This window comes from Phoca vitulina, unplaced genomic scaffold (genome assembly GCF_004348235.1).
Source record: "Phoca vitulina isolate PV1807 unplaced genomic scaffold, GSC_HSeal_1.0 scaffold118, whole genome shotgun sequence".
NCBI lineage: Eukaryota > Metazoa > Chordata > Mammalia > Carnivora > Phocidae > Phoca > Phoca vitulina.
This window is the reverse complement of record NW_022589821.1, coordinates 403,224-424,590: the sequence shown is the minus strand read 5'-3', so window position 1 is coordinate 424,590 and position 21,367 is coordinate 403,224. Positions and strand designations below refer to the sequence as shown.

At 53.7% G+C, this 21,367-nt stretch overlaps 1 protein-coding gene across 1 annotated transcript; it reads right to left on the bottom strand.

The window, feature by feature from the left end:
* Positions 1 to 6,077: 6,077 nt before the first annotated feature.
* On the bottom strand, positions 6,078 to 21,007 carry SHE (Src homology 2 domain containing E). The gene is made up of 6 exons (XM_032398716.1): positions 20,522 to 21,007; positions 17,776 to 17,902; positions 10,517 to 10,801; positions 9,373 to 9,529; positions 8,824 to 8,943; positions 6,078 to 7,395 (listed from the first exon to the last, which is right to left on the bottom strand). The coding sequence occupies exons 1-6, from the start codon at positions 21,005 to 21,007 to the stop codon at positions 7,209 to 7,211; spliced, it is 1,362 nt and encodes a 453-aa protein (XP_032254607.1). The 3' UTR covers positions 6,078 to 7,208.
* Between the last annotated feature and the right edge of the window lie 360 nt (positions 21,008 to 21,367).

The window sequence follows — 21,367 nt, the reverse complement described above, 5'->3', positions numbered from 1 at the left end:
AATACATCTGCCAGTGTTCACAAGTAGCTTACTGCGAAACGGAAGCTTCGTTATGATTTTCTAAAGAATGGAACTCATCGGGAAGACAGTTGCACATTATCTTGGTTTTTAAGTTGAAGTGCTGTGCAATAGGGATTTTGAAATGTTGAATGTTGTAAGCGCGACACCCTGGAGTCTGTGGCCAGCAAGGGAAGAAGGGAGAAGTGGGGGCAGACGGCAGCCTGCACACACCGGCCGGCAGGGCACAAACCCGCACCGGTGCGGAGTGGGGACCAGCAGGGACTCCGTTCAGTAGGTGTGATGTGGGCGCAGAAAGCTAAGTAACCCCCCAGATGGCTCCGAGGAAGGTGCTCCTGAACCCCAGGGGTGACCGTGGCCATTTCTGGGATGAGGTGGGTGCTGGGGGCGTCCCACATGAGGACGTGGCGTCCTTTGGCGGATCGTTTCCACGGACAGGTCTGAGGGTCAGGAGCAGCTCGGGCCCCGGCCGCGGACCTCTGACTCACAACGGCGGTGCCTCCGTGTTGAGGGTCCCTGTGCGGCAGACCACTAGGCTGGAGCCGGGGTTCCGAGACAACGTACGGTGTTAATTGGGAAACAAAATCTGTGCACAGCAAAGGCGGACACCACCAGCCCTGCTGGTCACCTGGAGTCCACGGCCCCTTTTTGGTAGAAAAGAGAAAGGGTCCATTAAAATTAGCTGATAATAATAGCTACCACTTGTGGACCCTCCACCACGTGCTTCACAAACAGGATGTTCTTTCTCACCTGAACGGCGCTGCGGGTAAGTGTTCTAGCCGGCTTACAGGCGAGGTGGCTGAGGTGGGGGCAGGGGTCCAAGACAGGCTGACCTAGGCCGTAAACCTGGTCTGCCTGACTCCAAGAGCAGTGCTGTCCTCGCCATGTGGCTCAGGCCCCCCGGCACTGGTGACCACCGGGATGGTCCTCTCCAGCCCCCGTGCAGGCGGGGTCCTGGCCCACTCACCCCCAATTCCCCATTTGGTTTGTCACACCTGTCATGTGAGCGAGGGCTAAGAAGCCAAGCCCGGGGGAAGAAGCATGCCCACAAAGGCATGTCCCCAAAGCAGCCAAACCCCAAAAGATGAGGTATAGAGGGGAGGGGCAGCAGCTAGTTCCTTACTCATAATGACCCTTGATCAGAAACCGAATCCAACCACTTCCCCCAGTCTGTACCAGCTCTCTGAACTCTGCGTGGATGGTTTGATTTTCTCCTGCTGCTTCCTTGGTATACACTTCGGTGAACTTCCTTGAAATGCTGCACGTGCGCATTATGCCCACTCTCTCTGGAAGGTAATGGCCACTGTGCTGTGAATGCTGGTTCTCTTTGGATGGTGAGACTTTCAAGGAAAGTGTCCTGAACCACAGTGACCCAGGAGGGACCGGCCCCGTCCTCGGGATGCTGGCCATCCACCAGAGTTTGGGAGCAAACACTCCCCAGGAGCGGATGGCCAGTGTGTGGTGGGGTTCAGTGACGGGTCCGGGTGGAGAGTGGCTGCATGGGCTCAGGCTTGCCCAGGGCCGCTGGTGAGGGCTGGGGGGCTGCCCTGTACACACACTGGGTTGAGCAATTTTGTGCTATTCTAAAAGCAAGGAAGTCACTTTAGGAAGTCACTGAAGACTACATAGATAGATGACTTTTTGATGCATATTAAACATTTTTTCATGAGCATGTATGTTTTTACAGTTAAAGCTTTTCACTAAACCCTGTGTTTTGGCATAGCTCAGCCGCACTGTGCTGTCTATGAAGAATGTTTCTTGAGAAGTATGAGAAGTAGGTGGGGACCAGAGGTTAAGCAAAGCTGACCGCGAGACAGCCAGTGGAAGCTGCCCAGAGTCTTAGGTGAGTCTTTCCAAAGCCTTGACATTCTCCATTTAAAAAAATGCAAGGACTTTGGGGAGAATGTTTCACTTGCAAACATACCATTTTAAACAATCCAAAACGAATATAAACATGTCTCTTTCTTTTATTTATTTGACAGAGAGAGACTCAGCGAGAGAGGGAACACAAGCAGGGGGGTGGGAGAGGGAGAAGCAGGCTTCCCACCGAGCAGGGAGCCCGATGCGGGGCTCGATCCCAGGACCCTGGGATCATGACCTGAGCCGAAGGCAGACGCTTAACGACTGAGCCACCCAGGCGTCCCTTTAAAACTTTATCTTTCACTTAACTAAAACCACGTGGCTAGTTTAACAACCTCGTCCCACTGGTTTGATTGTGTTCTTCACACGTGGGGATTCTCCAGGGCTCCTGTCTCGCCGGGAACGAGCAGGAGGCTGTGGTCTGCACCCCGGCACGCACTCCATGACGGACCCAGGACAAGGTATTAGGCTCTTCCAAGTGTCCTGATCCGAAAATGAGGCTGCCGCCTGGCTCACAGGCTTAAGGAGGGTTGAAGACATGCTGTATGGGAGCATCGGTTTAAGCAGCACAGGTGGTGGTGAGGGTCTAGCCTCATTGCTCACACCTCGACCTTCCACAGGGTCGGGATCTGACAACACACAACAGCCACCCGACCCTGGGATCTTACAAACATGTGCGCCACCTGGACTCCGGAAACCGTTGCTCTGATTGCTGGGGGGGGCTGGGGGTGTCGAACAGTCCTCGACGCAAACGTCCTTTTCTGTTACACAGAGATGGGCAAACACGGCAGGCACTCGTACCACCTGGTGGCAATTTATGTAAATGTTTAATGGAAATTAAAAATTTGATCCTCAGTACCATAGCCTTCTAGAAGCTTCTAGAACCTCAAATGAATGTATTTGCATTTTTCTAAATAGTAGCTTCCATTGGTGGTGCTCAGCTGTGGCTGGGTATCAAAATCACCTGGTAGAAGTTTAAAAAATTATAGATTTCAAGCTTCACGACAGACTAGAGCATCAACTCCCACGGGTGGGACGGGGCGTCTGTATGAATAACAAAGGAAAGAGAGCCGACCTTCAACGCAGGACGCAGGACGCACGCGGCTACCGAGGAAGGGCTGAGGACCAAGGCAACAGCTCTCTGCTCGAGAAGATGCCAAGGAACCGGGGGGAAGCTTCCCGGGGCCACGTCCGCCTGGGCAGAAGCCGCGCGAGACGAGCTCCGGTGGGTCCAGCGGTTCCGGCCCGCCTGGCGTGCGCAGCGGCCGCAGGAGAGCGGCAGCGTTTACAAGGGGAGGGGTGCTCAGCCGAGTCGGAGCGAGCACACTGGTTTTCTCGGAACAGCGTTTATTCGCAGTTACATCTCCGCGAGCATCTTCGGGGGGCGCGTGGGGTACGCTGGCTGCAGCCAGACATCCAGACATTTTACACAAACTCTCGGATACAATTTACCAAAGCCCTGCAGACGGGCGCGGGCATCCCACACACTCTTCAGATGCTTCCAAAGTTAGACGTAGGTATTAGTTAACACGTTACAGCCCCTAACAAAATAACTGAATGGTTAGGAACGTGACGAAATGATCTCAAGGATCTGCTGCCGGCGCGCCCACTAAAACACGACGGCACGACCCGCCGCCCGGGGCCTGCACATCAGCCTTCCGCGGGCGAGGCCAGGTCTCAAGATGGCAACTGCCGCGCATCCCTGCCGCCCGCCCCCCGCCGTGGGCTGTACCCTCCCCCGCGCGCCTGCCTGCCCGGGCCGTTCGCTCTGTCCCCGCCAGGTGGCAGCGACGCACCGTCTGGTCCTTCCTGCAGGGCCGGCGATCAAGGAGGGTGAAGTGAGGCCCAGCGTCTCCAAGTACAAGTTAATGGGGCACACAAATCGGAGACCAGGATAAAGAGTGATATTCTAAAGAGACCGAAGGCCAAACCAGTACGGATTATGAACAGGAGAGAGCCGACCTCCGTGAGAAAGCGTCACAGCGGTTTTGCCAACTACTACAAGGGTGTGAGCGGGGAGACAAACGCCGACGTCTTCGTTTTCCCCCAGACTGATGGAAAAATGAGGCATTACCTTTGACTGAAAAAGCACATTTTAATGGAACAGAAAGGCCACCCTTGTTCGAAGAATATCTCAGATGCTCAGTTCTTCTGAATCAAGTATGAACATTTACTCACAATGGCCATTAACAGGGTAAGAGCAGTGAAATAATCCAATTAACGAATTAGGACTATTTCCCCACCTGTCCCAAAAACTGCCCAACTCCCCATCCGACGGCAGAGGCCAATAAATGAATAACGACTGAGCAAAGAATAAAGGTTCTTTTTATAAATGCTTGAGAAAGTAATTCTGGATAACTTAAAAGGACACTTCTCTCCCCAAAAGAAAGCAGGCATATCCGTATTTTCCTTTAAAAAACTATTTATTTTAGAGAGAGCGAGCATGAGTGGGGGAGGGGCAAAGGGAGAGGGAGGGAGGAACTCCAGCGGACTTCCCACTGAGCTCGATCTCACCACCCTGAGATCAGGACCTGAGCCGAAATTAAGAGTCTGACGCAACCGACTAAGCCACCCAGGCGCCCCATTTTCTTTTATTACACAGAGTAACACTGCTCCACTACCTTATTCCTGCTTATTTAAATATACAACTCCCCTGGTTGAAATCCATCCTGACAGAAACTGCTATGGTAACAAAGTAACTAGAAATGTCCTGTAGGCCTGAAATGAAGCAACTAAATAAATTCATCTAGTGAGCCGGGGCAGAGCATTTTTTAAAAAGGGGTGTACTGGAGAAGGAGCACGGACGCAGGGAGCTCGAGGGCACCACACTCCAGGCGAGGGGGCACACATCTGCCAGAGGACAGTTCCTCTTCAGGAGGAACCCGAAAAGATTCTGGGAGACAGAGGGAACTGAAAAGAAAGGAGACTATGGGAATCAAAATCACCTGGTAGAAGTTTAAAAAATTATAGATTTCAAGCTTCACGACAGACTAGAGCATCAACTCCCACGGGTGGGACGGGGCGTCTGTATGAATAACAAAGGAAAGAGAGCCGACCTTCAACGCAGGACGCAGGACGCACGCGGCTACCGAGGAAGGGCTGAGGACCAGGGCTGAGGGGTACCTGTGTATTGAGACAAAATGGCAAAAAGCCCAAGCACTGGGAGCTCCGAGAGGAAAGGTGTCATGGGTTCAGATGAGCTGGCCCGGGAGCCCCACAGGGAAGCCACTCGGGACGTCCCCGAGGCACCTGCCTGGCCCGTGTTCCCAGCACAGGGCGCCTGCGGCTGGTGAAGCCTCTGCCACTGTCGGCCGGCTCACAGCCTTAGGAAGAGAAGAGCGGCTCGGCCCCCTTCCAGTCTACTACGTTCCTTCCTCCTACAGCCCCCTGTAGTGTGAAGGAGCTGGACCATATACAAACTCCACATCTCCGCTTTCAGCTACACAAAGAACATGACATAACTGCCATGGAAAAACAGTGCAGAGAAAGCACAATACTGAGCATATGATGGAAGCTTCGTAAAGACCGAGCGCATCGGGTCTGCTTCCAAGACGCTATTTCATGATACATTCATCACAGTTGCTGGGCATGGGCCAAAAATCATCCAGTGCGCACAGAAAAATTTTGCAAAGCTTTTTAGCATTGATTAAGATTAGGATAACTGCTATATTTTGTAGAATAAGTTTAAGTAAAAAATATTTCACTTCTAGAATGTTGAACTAAAAATAAGTTTAATAAATGAATTATTTGTATATGCAAGATAATAAATATTTGTTGAATGGAATTGGAACTACAGACGCTAAAAATTTGTAAAAATCTTGTACTAAAGATGTCACCCACGAACCAATGCACATTTAAAAAGCTCTATCAGTATTTAAAAAACAGACACTCTATTCATAAAATCGTTGAGATTCAATAAGAAAAGGTTCCTCTCACATTTTTTAAATCAAAGATCACAGAACCCTCTGGCTACAGCCTTAACTGAATAGAGAAGCAAGTATTTACTAACCTCTAAATCATAATAGCAGAACAGTAACTAGTAACTAGAAAGATAGGCTTCCCTAAAAATTAACCAAATCAACCTTTTTTGTGTCTATAACCGAAGCTACAACAGTGAACTTCTATGGATCTGGATCCGTCCTGGGCGCCGCCAGCTAACCCAGACCACAGAGGCCGCTCATCGGGGGCTCCTCACAGAATGCCATTCTCATGGGGTTTTATTTATTTTTTTCACAGTAAGTAAATTGGCAATTGAAGTTCACAACAAACCATAACGATACTATGAATATTAATTTAATATCTGAAGCAGTAGTAGTTGGAGAAACCTCAGTCTTTTAAGACAGTTTTGCACAGCGAGAACTGGTCTGCTCTGCACGAGACAGACTGCAGGTTTGAGACCCAGTTCAGGCACTCAGCTCCGAGGGGTAGAGATAAGTATATTTAAAATTTACTCCAAAAATACAGAGCAAATCTAATTGGGGGACACAAATTAAAAATCATTCCCTAACAGCTGAAATGCTCAAAGGTGAAACCAAAGACATCAGAAGTTCTGAATAATTATCCAATAAGAAAACAGTTGTTGAGCTTTGCAAATTTTTCAGATTTTTAAAAAATCAGAAATGAAATCGTTATTTTATTCTACAATTCAGAATTATAATGATGCCAATGCTTAATTTATATCGCCGATTCTTAAATCAGAGGCATCTTCCTTCCTGTTCATGTTTATATTAAAGATGATGAAAAAGTCCACAGAGATCGAGAAAACATAAACTTTCTTAGAAGGCTGACCGACAAAATACTCTCGTCAGAGTCGTGAATTTTCATGGACTCCAGAGCTGAACCAGGACACTTTCTCCAAGTCATCCATATCCACGTGTTTCCCACTCTTTGTCCTCTTCCCCAAGGAGGGGTCCAGGATACACGCTCTTCTGGTCCACACAATCATTTTTTATTGCCTCACATGAAAGCCAATTGCATTTTTGTTGGTTTGTTTAGAGACCAGGTATTCCAGGTCATACCTAGTGCATTTTTGGAAAGCCTTAATATTCCTGGACTCCTGACTTACCTTTCCTGAGAGTCACCCCCAAACAGAACACCTGCTCCGGAGAGTGGAGGCAGCGGGTAAAGTATGATTTCTTATTGTAGAAAAGCAACAGGTCAGTAACCAGGTGCCGCGGAATGGATGTCAGGCCAAAGATTCTGCCTTCTAGATGGAGACTCCCACTTCCTCCTGATCACCGTGGGGCAGTCCGGCCCTGTCCCCAGTGCCGGTCGGGGGCAGACGCCTGCTCAGGAGGAGGGGCCTGGCCAGGGCTCTTGCTGGCCGGACCTTAGTGCCCCTTGCTGTGCACGGGGTAGAGTAAGGTCATGTGTTCTGCCCCCTTGAAGGGCAGCTTCTCGTTGGAGTAATAGTGTACCACCTCGGGGATGCTGTTGAAGACCGCGCTCGTCTGATTCAGCGTGTACCTGTTGTCTTTGGTCTGGGCCACTATGATGTGGACACACCCTTGACTAGTCCTGAAACAAAACGAGATTGAGGAGGACACGTGAATGAGTGAGCAGGGGTCCCTGCCCCATAGGAGCAATGCTAGCCAGTCACCGGCAGGCAGGCTCCCAGCCACCCCTGGAACGGCTACAAACTCGAACAGAAAGGCACTCTGGGGGCCCCTGGGGGGCTCAGTGGTTGAGCGTCTGCCTTCGGCTCAGGTCATGATCCCAGGGTCCTGGGATCGAGCCCCGAATGGGGCTCCCCGCTCTCCAGGGGGCTGTCAGAGGCTTTGAGGCCCTTGGCTCAAGGTGGGTCATCCTTGGGTTGTTTGTCCTTAAAACACACAAGTCATCAGGTGCTGGACCAAAAAGACACACACACACACACACACACACACACACACACACACACACACAAAGCCCAATCTCCCCTGTCTCCCAAATCACCAACTAGTGCTTATGCCCGAGTATGAGACCACTAGGGTGAGGTTTAAACTCACCCTCCTCGTCATGGGACAAGGACATATGTACGGTTTCCTCTTTCTTTCCTCCCCAAAGAATATATTAATAATAATAATAATAATAATAATAATAATAATAATAATAAAACCCCATTTCCTCCTTCCTCCCTTCCCACCCTCAAACTGGAAAGACCGGTCCTGGTTGTGCGTAAGGACAGCTGGTACCAGAGGCTCAAGAGCGGGTCCACGAGCCCCCTTTCAGGAACGCGGCTCAGCTATTCCTGGTATTGTGTGTCTGGTGGCCGGCCCCACTTTCCAAGCCGTGTTGCTCAAACACCCCCAGCCTCTCTTCCCTCCAGTCTGATTGTTTCAGCTGCAGGGGCTCAGCTTCCTCAGGAAGGAAGTGCTGTTAGGGCTCTGACAATGATCCTCCAACACAGCTCCGCTGAACCCGCAGAGCAGCGAGAATTTCCATGACACAAAACCCGCCAGGCCTGCCTCGCACACACGAGCGTTCTCGTACAGTCAGGCAGGGAGCAGCAGGTCAGTGTGTCCTCCTTCCCCAGAAGAAACTGCTGTCAAAGCTGCAGGTGGCATTTGGACATCAAGGGATCTGATTTATTAAAGTCCCAAACACTGGGGAATAAAAGGACCACCCAAGTGTCCCGCTGGAAATTCCCCTTTTTGTCAGGGATTATTTCTCTGCTGGGCCTCGTGGAGGGCCTACGTTAGGGCAGGCAACGGACGGCACGCGCTGCGTCACTCGGGACGAGAGAGGCCCTCACCATCTTGGGAGACCTGGGGGCATCTGCCTAGTACCGACCCTGCGTTCGGATCCGAGCATTTCCCATGCTGTGGTCCGAGCAAATGCCCCCTATTTTCTGGCAATCCGTACCCTGCGAACCACCTTCAGATATGATCTTTCCTGAGCAGTCCTCTGCCCGTGACTAGAAGGGCCGGCGCCGCCCGGGGGAGCCCACCCGGCTCTGGTACTCACTTCAGTGCGATAGAGTACTTGCTGTTCCCCGACTCGCTGTTTCGAACCAGATAACCAGCTTCTCTGCAGGGCTGCAGTCGGCTCTCGGCCTCCGCTCGGGTGATGGCCCCGTGATACCAACTGTAAAGGGGGGGGGCACCCACATCAAAGCACAGATCAGACGGGGCCTCACTCCAAAACGCATTCTCTTTAATGCACTTCTGTTGGAGGGTCAGTAGCCTGATCTAGATCCTGCTTCACGCTCAGAAGAGACGAGATACGGATTTGGGTAATCCGGGATCACGAAATCCATCAGTCATAGAGAGGGAGTGAACAGGGCTAGGGCCAGTCGCTACAGGAGAATGAAATGTAACATCAGGCTCTTGGGATGCAGTGCACTTTCTATTCTGCACAAATGCAATGGGCTTTGAAAATAGGCCTTCATTAATCAGCCCCAGCCAGATGAGAATTCAGGAACAAAAATAATCACGTGAAATGGGCGAGCCCCCCTCCCCCCACCAGCAGGCTCCCAGCCGTTGTTCGTTCCGCGGGGATGAGGACGAGACTCACGGCTGCTTCCCCAGTGGCAGGGCCGGGTCCACCTTCTCCCCCTCGCTGTGGTCCGAGACGGCCGGCTTCGGGATCTTCTGCGTCCGGCTCCTCGGCCGTTGGTGCTGCTTCACCGCGTCCTCCTTGAGGGAAGGCCGGTCAGAGCCTTCAAACTGAACTGGAAAGAAGGCTCGTCTAACACAGAGCCCACGGGCAACCCGTGTGTGCTTCACACAAAAGCCTCCTTGCCCCCTTCCCGATGGCTAAAGCGCCTGCAAACACCCGGCTGCGGGTCGCACCTCGAGGGTCCCCGACGGCCACTGTCCAGGGAGACACTCTCCTGTCCAATAGTTTCAGAAGGTGAGGGGGGTCTCGAGGGCACATTTACCGTGCACTTGTAAACACTTTGAGTTTTGGTGTATTTAGAATAAAAGACGCAAGTGCGTTTTCATTCTATGAAACCAAACAAGCAGTTTTTACTATGAAATAATAAAACAACATGCACGTGGAAACAGAAGCTACTGAGCGGCAGACGCTACGGCATCTGGGCTGGACGAACAGACGTTCCAGAGCCACACGCGGCTCGGCGTCCGGAGAGCAGGTGCCGACAGAGGGCTGTGGAAAACAGGACTGCGCCAAACCAAAACGGACTCAAATGTCCGCTGTCACGCAGCTCACCCTCTGCACCCACCCTTGACGTGGACTGCACTGCTCATCACCAGCCCGGCTTTACGGGTGGAGGGAAAACACATCCCTGGCTTTTTTAAGTCGAAGGAGAAGAAGGTTCTGCGGTCAGCCAGGCAGGAAAACTGTGTCCTGGGAGAAGCGGAAGCAGGAACACCTTTCCCACCCACTGCCCCTCCTGTTACTCTACACACGCACACTTAGGGACGGGTTCCTGGGGGAGGGCTACTGACACAAGCCAACAAAGGGCGCCTCACCAGGCCCCCCAGACACCTCCGTCTATGATGCACTGGACCCCAAACCGCCATCGGTTAGGTAGGAATTTCAAACGGTTGAGGAGTAGCACTGAGTCGGGTTAGTGAAAGCTGATCCCAGTCTGATCTCTGGAGTGGCTGGGAGGCACGGCAGCGACCAGACCGGGATTTCTGAGCGGTGCAATCTCGGGGCCTCGGCCTGGGCTCCACGCACACGGGGTCCTCACCCGACAGCGCCCGAGCTATCTGCTCCTTCTTCCACTCCCACGGCTGCTCGTACTCGGCCGCCGGCCGCTCGTCCTCCGCGGGCAGCCGCGCCCTCCGGTCGGGGGCCCCGTCCCCAGGCTCGTAGGGCGTGTCGTACAGCTGGGGGGGCTTCCCCAGGAGGTCCCTGGAGCTGCGTCTCTTGGCCGCAGCCTCCGTCTTCGTGCTGTTCTCGCCCGGCTCACACGGGCTGTCGAGCAGCTGAAGAGCCTTCACCAGCGGATCCTTAGAGCCTCGGCGTCGGATTTCTGAAAGACACACCAGAGACAGAAGCCTGACAGAAACGTGCCACGGAAGCGCCGGACAAACCGGGGCGGCCTCCTGCCGTCTGGCCGAAGGGGCGCCGCACGGATGCCGGTTTGCCCGCGGGCCCGGCGAGCAGCGAGCACCCGAGGACACGTTCCACACTTGGTGGGAAGCCACGTGGCCGCCGGCAACCTGCTCCCCGGTCTCAGGCCCCTCCTCTGCCTGGAGTGTGGTTCACCTGCAGTTTCTACACCTTGTGGGAAGGCTGAGACCCCGTCCGCTCACAGGCGTCGACGGACGGCTCACTGTCTCCCCAGCACCGGCCCACACGGAGGGGAGAGATCCGGACGCCGGACAGAGTTCTGGACTCCCCGGCAGTTTCCAAACAGAGGAAGCCAGACACACTCACAAATGATCCTGCGGGCATAACGACAACAGTGAACACCCTCGATGGTGCACCCCGCGATCTTCACAACTGCCCTACAAGGCGGCACCATTATTTCCCTAATTTTACAGAAGGGAAGGCTGAGGCACGAAGCCGAAGGAAGCCGTCCTCACCCAAACGTGGCAGAGGCTGGATGTAAGAGCAGGAAGCTGGACTCTCCAGGGCTGCACTTGGACGGACTCCAAGTGGAAGAGAAATGGAAGATGGGTTCACTCTGATAGAGAAGGTCACTTCCAGGGGAGGAAGCTGCGTGAGTGCAGATACGGAGGGGGGACCACAGAGGGCTGGTTCCCATGAGGGGGAAGTGAGGGGTGAGTTCAAAGGACACAGGCCAGGAGGGATGACGGGGTGGGAGGCTGGAGAGCGGGCACGCCGGGCTCCAAACGCACACACGTGAAAGGAAGGGTACACAGTTTGCACCGTCCGCATGTGCTACGTCGTGTGCTCCTCAACAGGTCACATCGATTACATCTGCGTGTCACTGGAAGTTAAGGATGCAAAACCCAACCAGCAGCCACAGCGGGAAGGACGGGAGCGCGGGGACGACCAGCTCGCGGTCCAGAGGCCTTGGCGGGGGGCGTGCTGTGGTTCTTCTCAATGCCCCACGGGAAGCCTTCAGTTCCCCCCGCGACACTGTCAAGAACCTTCTAAGCACCAGCACCTCAGGGCACCACTCAGCCCGCGAGCTCTCCATGGTCTCCTTACACAGCGCGGGCGGCTCGCACGGCCTGGGACGCCGGCCGTGACCAGACCACCTTCCTCCTCCAATTTCTTCTCTTCACACCACCCGGCCACATCCCCCCTCAAAACCCACTTCTTGACTCCACCCAGATGGAACTGCTGACGTTCTCTGCACTTGCTGTCACGCCCTGTGCCCTGGGGACCCCGCCCGCGTCTCCTCCCCTCTCCGGCCCACCCCCCTGCCACGGCCCCACGGCCCGCCGCTCTGGGCCTGCCCTGCTCCCGGGGCACAGACTACGGATGTGTCTGCATCTCCGGAGCGGTGGAGACTGCCGGGCGGGGACCATCATGTCTTACCTTCGGGGGATACACAGTCGTGCTAAGGACTGACTGGGCGGCCGGTGGGGGAGGGAGGGAGGAGCCCCCAGCCGTGCGGATGTGGGGCTCAGAGAGATGAAGGTCACGGGTACACACCACAGAGCTACCCACAAATAAATGCAGGCTGTTAGTCTGTGAAATTGAAAGCAACCAGCAGAGAAAAGGAGAGGGTCGAAGGCGGAGCGGGGTGGCTTCAGCTCGGGGCGGGCGGAGGGGTGTCCAGGTGAGCAGGGGAGGGTGGGAAGAGCACAGTGCCGGTAACTTAAAACGTCAGTGACACTCGGGAGGAGTTACTGACTCCTGTCACGAGGAGGGGGCAACAGATGAAACATTCAAGGGAAAGTGGGAAAATCAGGACACTAAATTCAAAGGGTGACCCCGGTTTCAGTATTAGGTTCTAACCCTGGATGGGGCCCTGACCGCAGCCGGCTCCAACCCTGCACCCGATGCCCGGCCCCTCTATTTAGCTGGTCTGGGGCACGGGGTTCTCATGGGAAGCAAAGCCTGAGAAGCACTTGCACGGTCCCTGGTCCCCGGGGCCCCCGTCTGAGCTCCTCCAGCCCTCCACAGCCATCCTGTCTTTGCTAGCTCCGGGGCAAGGAGAAGGGTTCTCCCTGGGTCTGAACCCCCCGCATCGAGGTGTGGGAGCTCCCGCCCCCAGGCCAGGACGGTGCCTGGGGCTGTGTGAGGCCCCGCAGGGTGCTGGGGCAGGAGGCTGCCTGTCTGTCCACGCCTCTCGACTTTCAGTCCTACGCCTCCTTTACATCATTCTAGACAAAGTTATGGGGAACGAGAAACACACTCTGCTCCTGGTCAGTAAGATAGCGCTGGAATCTCTTAACAAGAACGTTTGTGTAGCGCTAAGAAAAAGGAAAGAGAAAACACAAAGGAATTCAAAGGGTGAACTCAGAAACTGTACGTTTCTGATCAAAACGGTTTGGACGGCCTGGCGCAGGCGGGGGTCCCCTTTCCCACGGTCCTCGCCTCAACTCCGTCCCAGCTGATGGAAACCGAGAGCGGATTCCAACCTTAAGACGCAGGAGTCCTGCCCACAAGGAAATAACGTGTGTGTTGGAATGATGTACGACATTCTCCCCACACGTGTGTTCGTGTGAGGCGAGGGCCTGCCCTCCCGGTGCTTGGGACGGCTGTGCGCCCGCGGCGGTGCTCGGGGGAGACCCGGGGGAGGCCCGGGGGAGGCCCGGGGGGCGCGCGGCCAGCAGCACTCCTCCCAGGACGGCCCTGGGGTTGGCGGGATCTGCAGAGCAGCGTCACCTTGACAACAACGTTCAATTAGGGGAAGCCAGGGCTTGAGCGCGGGCCGCCGCCCCTTCGAGGCAGCAGCCCCCCCAGCACCTGGCTGCCCCCAGCCTGCGGCGCCACAGAGACAGAAACAACCGCGGAGCCGCGGGCCGGCCTTCCTGGGGGAGAACAGCCCCTGACGTGCAGGCCTGGCTGCGGGAGGAAACGGGCCGAGGAGGAGGAAACGGCCGGAGGAAGCTACGCCCCAGCTCTGCCGATAGAGGCCATTTACCGCGGCGACAACAGAACGCGGCGGCGGCAGATAAACAGCACCCGCAGGCCCAGGCGGCCCCCAGCCCACCGAGCCGGGCCCGTCCTTCACCCAGCCGGCCGGGTCGGCGATCGCGGTTCCTCCACGCTCGTCCGGACTTCTCCCTGAAAACACGATTCTCTCTGGCCTGTCTAAATAATGGCGACATGCATGGGACACGCGTGCACTAGGCGTGTTACCCCAGCGTCTCCGTGAAGCCGCGTAACGCAGTGAGGAGCGCGTGATCCCATTTTCACAGGTGAACAAACCGAGGCCGTGTGCGGTCAGGGGAGCCGCTTCCTGCCTCGACGCCCCAGAGTTCACGCAGAAGGCGAACTGTGTTTCTGCGAGCACCTTTCCCATCCATCTCACAACACTTGCTAAACGATCAACTTGCAGACTCGCAGGCTGTTCTTCCCTCAGAATCAGAAAAGGGCTGTTTCTACTCACATCTTTTATTCCTACTCTCGCTTTTGATTTAAAATGACAAACAGGGGCGCCTGGGTGGCTCTGTCGGTTAAGCATCCGACTCCTGATTTTTGGCTCAGGTGGTGATCTTGGCTCAGGTGGTCTCAGGGTCGCGAGATCGAGCCCCGTGTCTGGCTCCAAGCTCAGCGGGGAGTCTGCTTGAGATTCTCTCTCCCTCTGCCCCTCCCCCAGCTCTCTCTGAAAAATAAATAAAATGACTTGAATATTTTCTTATCAAATAAATCTAAATATCTGAACAAAAGCAGATATAATTCAGGAGCCCTGAAATTTAAGTTTTACAAGGAAAGTATAGACACATTAGATAAATCAAAAAGTCTTCTATATTTTTTTCCATAGTGGATTTTTTAAATGGACACCCCAACATTGAGGTTCTCCCTTAGATTTGACTATTTGAACAAGCCAACAAAATCATTTGTAGGCAAAAATAAAACTGAAAACCACCTGAGACAGGATACGGCGAGTAAAAGCGGACGCGGAAGGACCCGGTGCCTCTCCCGTCCATGCGGACACGGCGTGGAACGGGTCCAAACTCCGTGCCCTCACTGCGGGCCAGGCACTTCTAACACCCTGCACAGGCCTGCAGGGTCTAGGCAGGTGGCTGGTAAGCCTGGCGCCGACTTACGGGATGCCAGCTTTGGAAGCAGCTTTCCTACTGAGTGACGTGGTCTCGGGACCGCTGAAGACCCTTCCTGTGGAGTTCCTGATGCTAAGTTAGGGAGACTGTTTCTGCTAATGGCTTAGCTAAAATGTTCCTGCTCCTTTAGCAGAACAGAGAGGTTTACACTAATACTGCCTTGTATTCATAATCCTATCTTTTTATGAACCATCCTTTGGGTAAATCTAAGGGAGAATTTATTTATAAACTTATAAATTCTTAGCTTTCAAAGTTAAGAGCAAAGTTTGGGGGGGATCCAGGGAGCCTGGGTCCCACAGTGATTGGGCCATGGGAGAGTCATAAATGCCTTTTCTGTTTCTTCCTCTGCTCCTCACGCAGACGGTGACTCTTACCCTGACTTCACAGCACTCGCTGCACTTTTCAAGGACATGTTTTCTTGTTTGTTGCTGTTAGGTCTGTTTGCCTCCTGGGTTGTAAGGTCGGTCCCTGAGGACATGGGTCACGGGGGTCTTGTTTCCTGGATGCCCAGAGCCCAGCACAGGGCCCGCTACATGGTAAATAAACGCCTAAGAAGCATTTGCTGGATGTTATAAAAGAACATCGCGAACAGTGTTGGATCAGGTGGCTCCCCTCACCGTGCGGGGACCAGCGAGGCCGGCCAGGGGCTGGTGTTTACTAGCACCTCTCCATCTCCTGAAAAATGCCAAAACTAAAGAAAAATCCCTAACGTTCTCAAGAAATAAACATTTCTTAAATGGGACATGACCACCAAGCATACAAGGAACAAACTGAACAAAAAAATGTAGAAGGTTTAAAAAAAACAAAAACAAAACAAAAAAACCCCAGCAGCAAATCTTTTATTTCCAGCTTCCGATCAACTCACTTCCTGTTATTCTGTCCAGCTGTGGGCGCGCGGGGAGAGCTAGAGGTGTATTCTCCGCACTGATCGAGAAGGTGCTTTTTGATATAGGTTTTAAGAGACTTTAAAATTCATGGACTTTCTTAAGACAAAATAAGCTGGCAATTTTTTAAAAGTTAGTAACTTAAATGTTTAATAAGTTTGAATTTATTCTCCAATTGAATACATTAATCTTATATTCCTAAGCAAATGTATTCACATAAACTGTAAACGGAGACTGGCACTTAATAAATGCTCCAATATTAAAACCATTATCATTACATTTATTTCATGTTGGACAATTCTGACTTTTCTTGGTAGGTCTGGGTGGAAAGATGCCTTATATAAAGTGCTTTTGCATCCATCGTTTCAAATGTGTCCACCCAATCTGGAGTGGGGAGATCTTGGTTCTACTTTCTGCTGTTTCTTAAAAAGTCTACGAGCACAGGCAAGTCAGAATCTCTCTGATTTTATACCGAGGGGAGAGGACTGGAGTCCACGAGCACACAGAGTCTTATGGGGATTATGTTGGGGGTGGGGGGGAAGCAGGGAATTTTTTCCCTATTATCAATGTGGCCCCACAAATAAACAGCTGGGACAGCGTAGATAAATTACTTATTCTGGTTAACGAGAAAGAGAAGAATAAAAACCAAAGGACAAAAGAAACATAAGTCAAAATTATCTTTTTTTTTAAAGAATATCTTTTTTTTAAAGAATATCTTTTCCCTCAATTTTACGTAAAAGTAAATCTTTTCCCCTACTCCTTTCAAGCCTCTGATATTTTTTTAAAGTTCTGACTAAGTTCATTTTCACTTCCTTTCATTCACAGATTTCATCAGAGGTCACAGTCCAGTGACCTTCAGGGTCATGGCCTGGCCAGGGTACGCCCTCCCCCGTGCGCGGCCTTATCTCTGGAAGCAGGGAAGCAGGACACGGCGCCCCTTTCCTGCGATAGCTCATTTTCATTCTGAAGCCTGTCCTGACCCTTCCAGGATGCCGAGTCCCCTGTGCTCACCTCCTCTGAGACCAGCCTGCGGGTCCTGCGCCTGAGAGTTTTTCAGTCTGTTTCCAAACAGGGGAGACAGTCTGGAACGTGTGGCCAGTGAGGCCTTCCCCAGGCATGAAACGCTCAGACAAGGGTGCCATGGGTCAGCGCTCAGAAATGCATTTTTTCATTATGGATTAAAGAACATTTAAAAAAATTGGGTGAACAAACTATTTACTCCAAATTTCACAAATAAATCTAAAAAACTTAGTTCATGTTATTTTGAAGTATCATTTACACGAACTTAAGAGAATTATGGATAAAAGGGAAAAGTTTGATACTAACAATGAGAGGGTGATTGCTTTGCTGAAGCTAGAACTGTTCCAACTTGAAAGGTCACAAGATCAGTTGACTTTGGTTTTAGGAGGTCTGCGTGGCGTGGCTTGGCTCACACCAGGGATTAGTCACTAATTCTCTCGCTCCAGTACCGTAGGGCTAGCTCGTCGAGAAGTCAGTTTTCCACCGTAACACAGAGCATCATGTCACGTGCGCATCTTCTAACAACATGAAATCCCTTGGCAGAGATTCACAACCCCTATTACGGACGTAAGAGATTTCAAAGCAGCCAAGAAATGCATATAAACAATCTCCACCCTGAAGGTCACATTCTAAAGCAGGTCTGCAAACTCGCAAGTGTCGTTTTGCACAGAATTAGGAAAACTTTAAAGACCGTGCAAATTCTAACACCGAAGGATACAAAACCAGAAAGGAAGGTCACTAGAGATTTTGACCTTACTCTTGGGCCTGATTTCTGTTTCTTCCAGTCAGCAACGTCTGATTAGGCCGCGTCATTGCTCTTCCCCACTTACACGGGTCAGTACCTGTCCCCACCAGTGCGTGAGACTCCGCCCCCGGGCGTCCCAGTCACACACCTGTTATCATTTGCTGCGCGTCGTAGGGCTCCATGTAGCCATCATTCTCTCCTGCTCTCTCTGCGTCCCTTTGACCTTTCGTCCTTTTGGCATCATAAGGGTCAGCATAGTCTTCTAAAATGATGACCTTAAAAGAACCAGAGAGGAGACCTGCCAGGGTTATCACACACCCGATGGCCATGGTATCAAAATGGCTACTAACGATCTGCAGACTCAAAAGAAGTCAAGATCTCCAGCCACCTTTGCATGGTGTTCGCACTGGATCATGTCGTTATCCATTGTTAATCTGGTGGACAAACATCTGATTTATCTTGGTGGTCTAACTGACTGGCAACGATTCACCCAGAGTGCTGTTCACCCCCCAGCATCTCTCCATGCCTGCTCTCTCCCCAAGCAGTAATGCATTTGCGGGGGGCAGTGTGGCAGGGGTGGGTGGTGGGGAGTGGAGGATGGCGGTCACTGTAGAGCAAATGAAATGAACAGGTCTAGCACCTTCCCTGGAATGTTGGTCTTTTTAATGCCAACCTGGTGGGCAATATAGACCCAAGTCAGCTGGTCCCCCAGTGCCTACTGAGCGCCCACCAGCACTGGGGAGACACCGTGAGGGAATCAACCTAAGACCAAAGCTGCTCTGGTCCTCAAGGGATCTGCAACCCCTCCAAAGGGAACTTCATAAGAAGTCTAAGAAACAGCACTAAACAGCACTGAGGGAGTTCTAGGTCCCATAATTCACAGGCAGACAGATCCTCCCAGGCTACAGTCAGAGTTTTGGTTGGTATTTGCGGCAGAAAGCATCGAATCTTCCAAGAATAGAAAGGTGCCCGGAAAGGTGGTGTGTGTGATCGGTTCTACTCTGCAGCTGCTGGTGACAATGCTGGTTCGGGAGCTGAGCTTGACAGGCTCTTCTCAGCGGGGAACAGTTTTGTGGGAACTGTATGGGGACAAAAAAGCACATACTTGCCCAAGAGCAGTGTGACACGACAATAAACAGCGGGGATAGTATAAACTCAGTACTCCAGCTGAAGAGGAAGACAGGAGTAAGAACCAAAGGGCAGAGAATGTTAATCAGAATTACGGGAGGAAGCCCCAGGTCCTGCTACGGTCTGACTACGCTCTCCAAAGGGTTCCCGGAGAAGCAGAGAAGCATCAGCCAAGCCGGCAGGGAAAATTCAGATGAACAGGGAGACATGGGCGGGGGGGGAGCCTGCCTGGGAGGAGACGGCCTAAGAAATGGCGGACATCCAGAAGAGAGGCCACTGCAGAGCACCCCCAGCTCCATTCTTCTCACTGCCCCCGACGTGTGCCCCCCCAGGGGCTACCAATGAGTGCCCCCCACGTGTGCCGGGACAGAGAGGAACGAGGGGCGCAGCACTCAGCCCTTGGCTGCGAGGTGCTTAGATCTGCTTAGATGGAGTCAGTCAGGGAGACTACGGGCTAATTCTGGGCGAGCTGGGTCCTTGCTCATCTCTCCACCTCCCCCCACCCCGGGGCCGGCACAGCACAGGCCCCCTGTCAGTATTTGTGGGAAGAACGAATGGAGGATGAACAGAAGGGCCCAGTGCAGACACATAGGGTAGGTGCTGCGGGCTCCTGACTACACGCAGGGAGGCAGTGTGTTTGGAGTCTGAGCAAGAGAAAGCTGAAGTTCCCACAACAGGAGGTGACAGCCTGGGCTGGGGTCTGGAAGCTCCGTCTGAGCTCTTCTCTCCCTTTTTTCACCCAGAAGAGCGAGTTTAAAAAACAAGCTATCAGGGGCGCCTGGTTGGCTCAGTGGTTAAGCGTCTGCCTTCGGCTCAGGTCATGGTCCCAGGGTCCTGGGATCGAGCCCCGCATCGGGTTCCCTGCTCCGCGGGAGGCCTGCTTCTCCCTCTCCCACTCCCCCTGCTTGTGTTCCCTCTCTCGCTGTGTCTCTCTCTGTCAAATAAATAAAATCTTTAAAAAACAAAATAAAATAAAATAAACCAAGCGAACAAAACCCAGCTTATCTCTGTAAGGATGGAGTGGGTCTCCTCACAGGTCACACTCCTTTTCTTAACTGCCTCGCACTGGACGGCACCCAGAAAACCTCTGGGGTGTAAGAGGCAGGAAACACCTTCTCTCCTGATCTGTGATTTCCTCAAGGGCACTTCCTTGTCCCATTCCGTACCCTCTGCAGCCCTTGGAGCCCTGCACGGCTTCTCCTTGGGCTACTGCTCAACAGACGTTCACGGATTGGAGGGGCTGGGACAGCCGTGAGGGGGCACCTGCCCGGGCAGTGGTGCTTGAACTCCCACCCTAGCAGAGGAGGGGCTGGGTCCCGGGCTGGGTCCCACCCGGTCCCTGAGGCTCTGAAATCCATACTTTTCCTTCTGCTCAAGAAGCGTAAATGTATACACAGATCTGGCTTGGCAATCCCCCTGGATTTCAAAATTAAAATAAACCGCATTTATAAGGAGGTCAAATTTAACAAAGCAGGAATGACTCATTCAATTACTCTTCTAAACGGCTAACAAAATTAAATGCATAGTACCTTTCCAAAAAGTTCCCCATCCTTAGAATGAGGATTTTTCAAGATGAAAAAAACAAAAACAAAAACAAAAAACAAATGTAACGACGTGAAATGGTCCCTTAATTGTCACCAGACGTTGGAGGGACGCACACCCTCACCTTCCCTGACGCATAAAGCAGCCCAGGGCTGAGCAGGTGCACTATGCTCCCCTCTCCGTCCCGCTGGGGACAGGCGGCCCCGGGGAGGCTGCATTCTTACCGTGTCTGGCTGCTTCACCGTCTTGCCCTTGTCCGGTTCGGGGCCCAGCGAGGCAGGGGAGGAGGACGCGGAGGACGACGACGAGGAGCTGCTCGTGCTGCTGGTGCTGGAGCTGGTCTTGCCGTTCTTCTCCTGAGTGTCCACCTTGATGAGCCTGCTGATGTAGGTGCGGCAGCCCGCGCTCCTGGCCACGCCCCGGTGCGGCTCGTCCTCGGCGGCCCGCGAGTTCTTGCGGCCCTTGCCCGCGGCGGCCTGGATCAGGCCCTGCAGGCTGTCCCGGGGCGGCCGGCTGTCCCTGGGGGCGCCGACGCCGGCCCTGCCGCTCCCCAGCTCGGCCGCCGAGTTCTTGCGGCCCTTGCCCGGGGCCGGCCCGGCGCCGCCCGCCTCCGAGTTCTTGCGCAGTCGGCCGCCGCCGCCACCGGGCCGGGCGCGCTCGGACGCCGTCTTCAGGTTCAGCGGGAACTCCTTGAACCACCGGGCCGCCATGGGGGGGGGCCGCGGGGCAGGCGGGCGAGGGGCGCGGCGCACACGCGGAGGGGCGCCAGGGGCCGCGGCCGCCTCATTCCCCGGGGCTGCTTCGCGTCCCCGGCCGGCCGGCGCGCAGCCCGGCGGGGTGGGGCCCGGGGCGGGCTCTGCGGGGCGGCGGGCGCGGGGCGTCCCTGCTCTTCCCCCCGAAGCCGGACAGCCCTGCCCACCCTCGCCGGGGAGACACGGGACGGCGCCGCGACGGACCGGGGACCGACGGCGGGCCGCCCACCCTGGGCGCGCCCCTCCCTCGCGGCTGGCGCCTCCCGCCCAGATCCGCCGGGGTCGGCGCCTCCGCCCGGGGCGCGGGGGTGGGGGTGG

Coding starts and splice junctions, on each gene's coding strand:
- SHE (XM_032398716.1), bottom strand. CDS start 21,007: ATGGCGGCCCGGTGGTTCAAGGAGTTCCCGCTGAACCTGAAGACGGCG. Junction 10,802..17,775: donor CGCGCAGCAAATGATAACAG/GTGTGTGACTGG, acceptor TGTGTCTTTCAG/AAATCCGACGCCGAGGCTCT. Junction 9,530..10,516: donor GATAGCTCGGGCGCTGTCGG/GTGAGGACCCCG, acceptor CCTTCTTTCCAG/TTCAGTTTGAAGGCTCTGAC.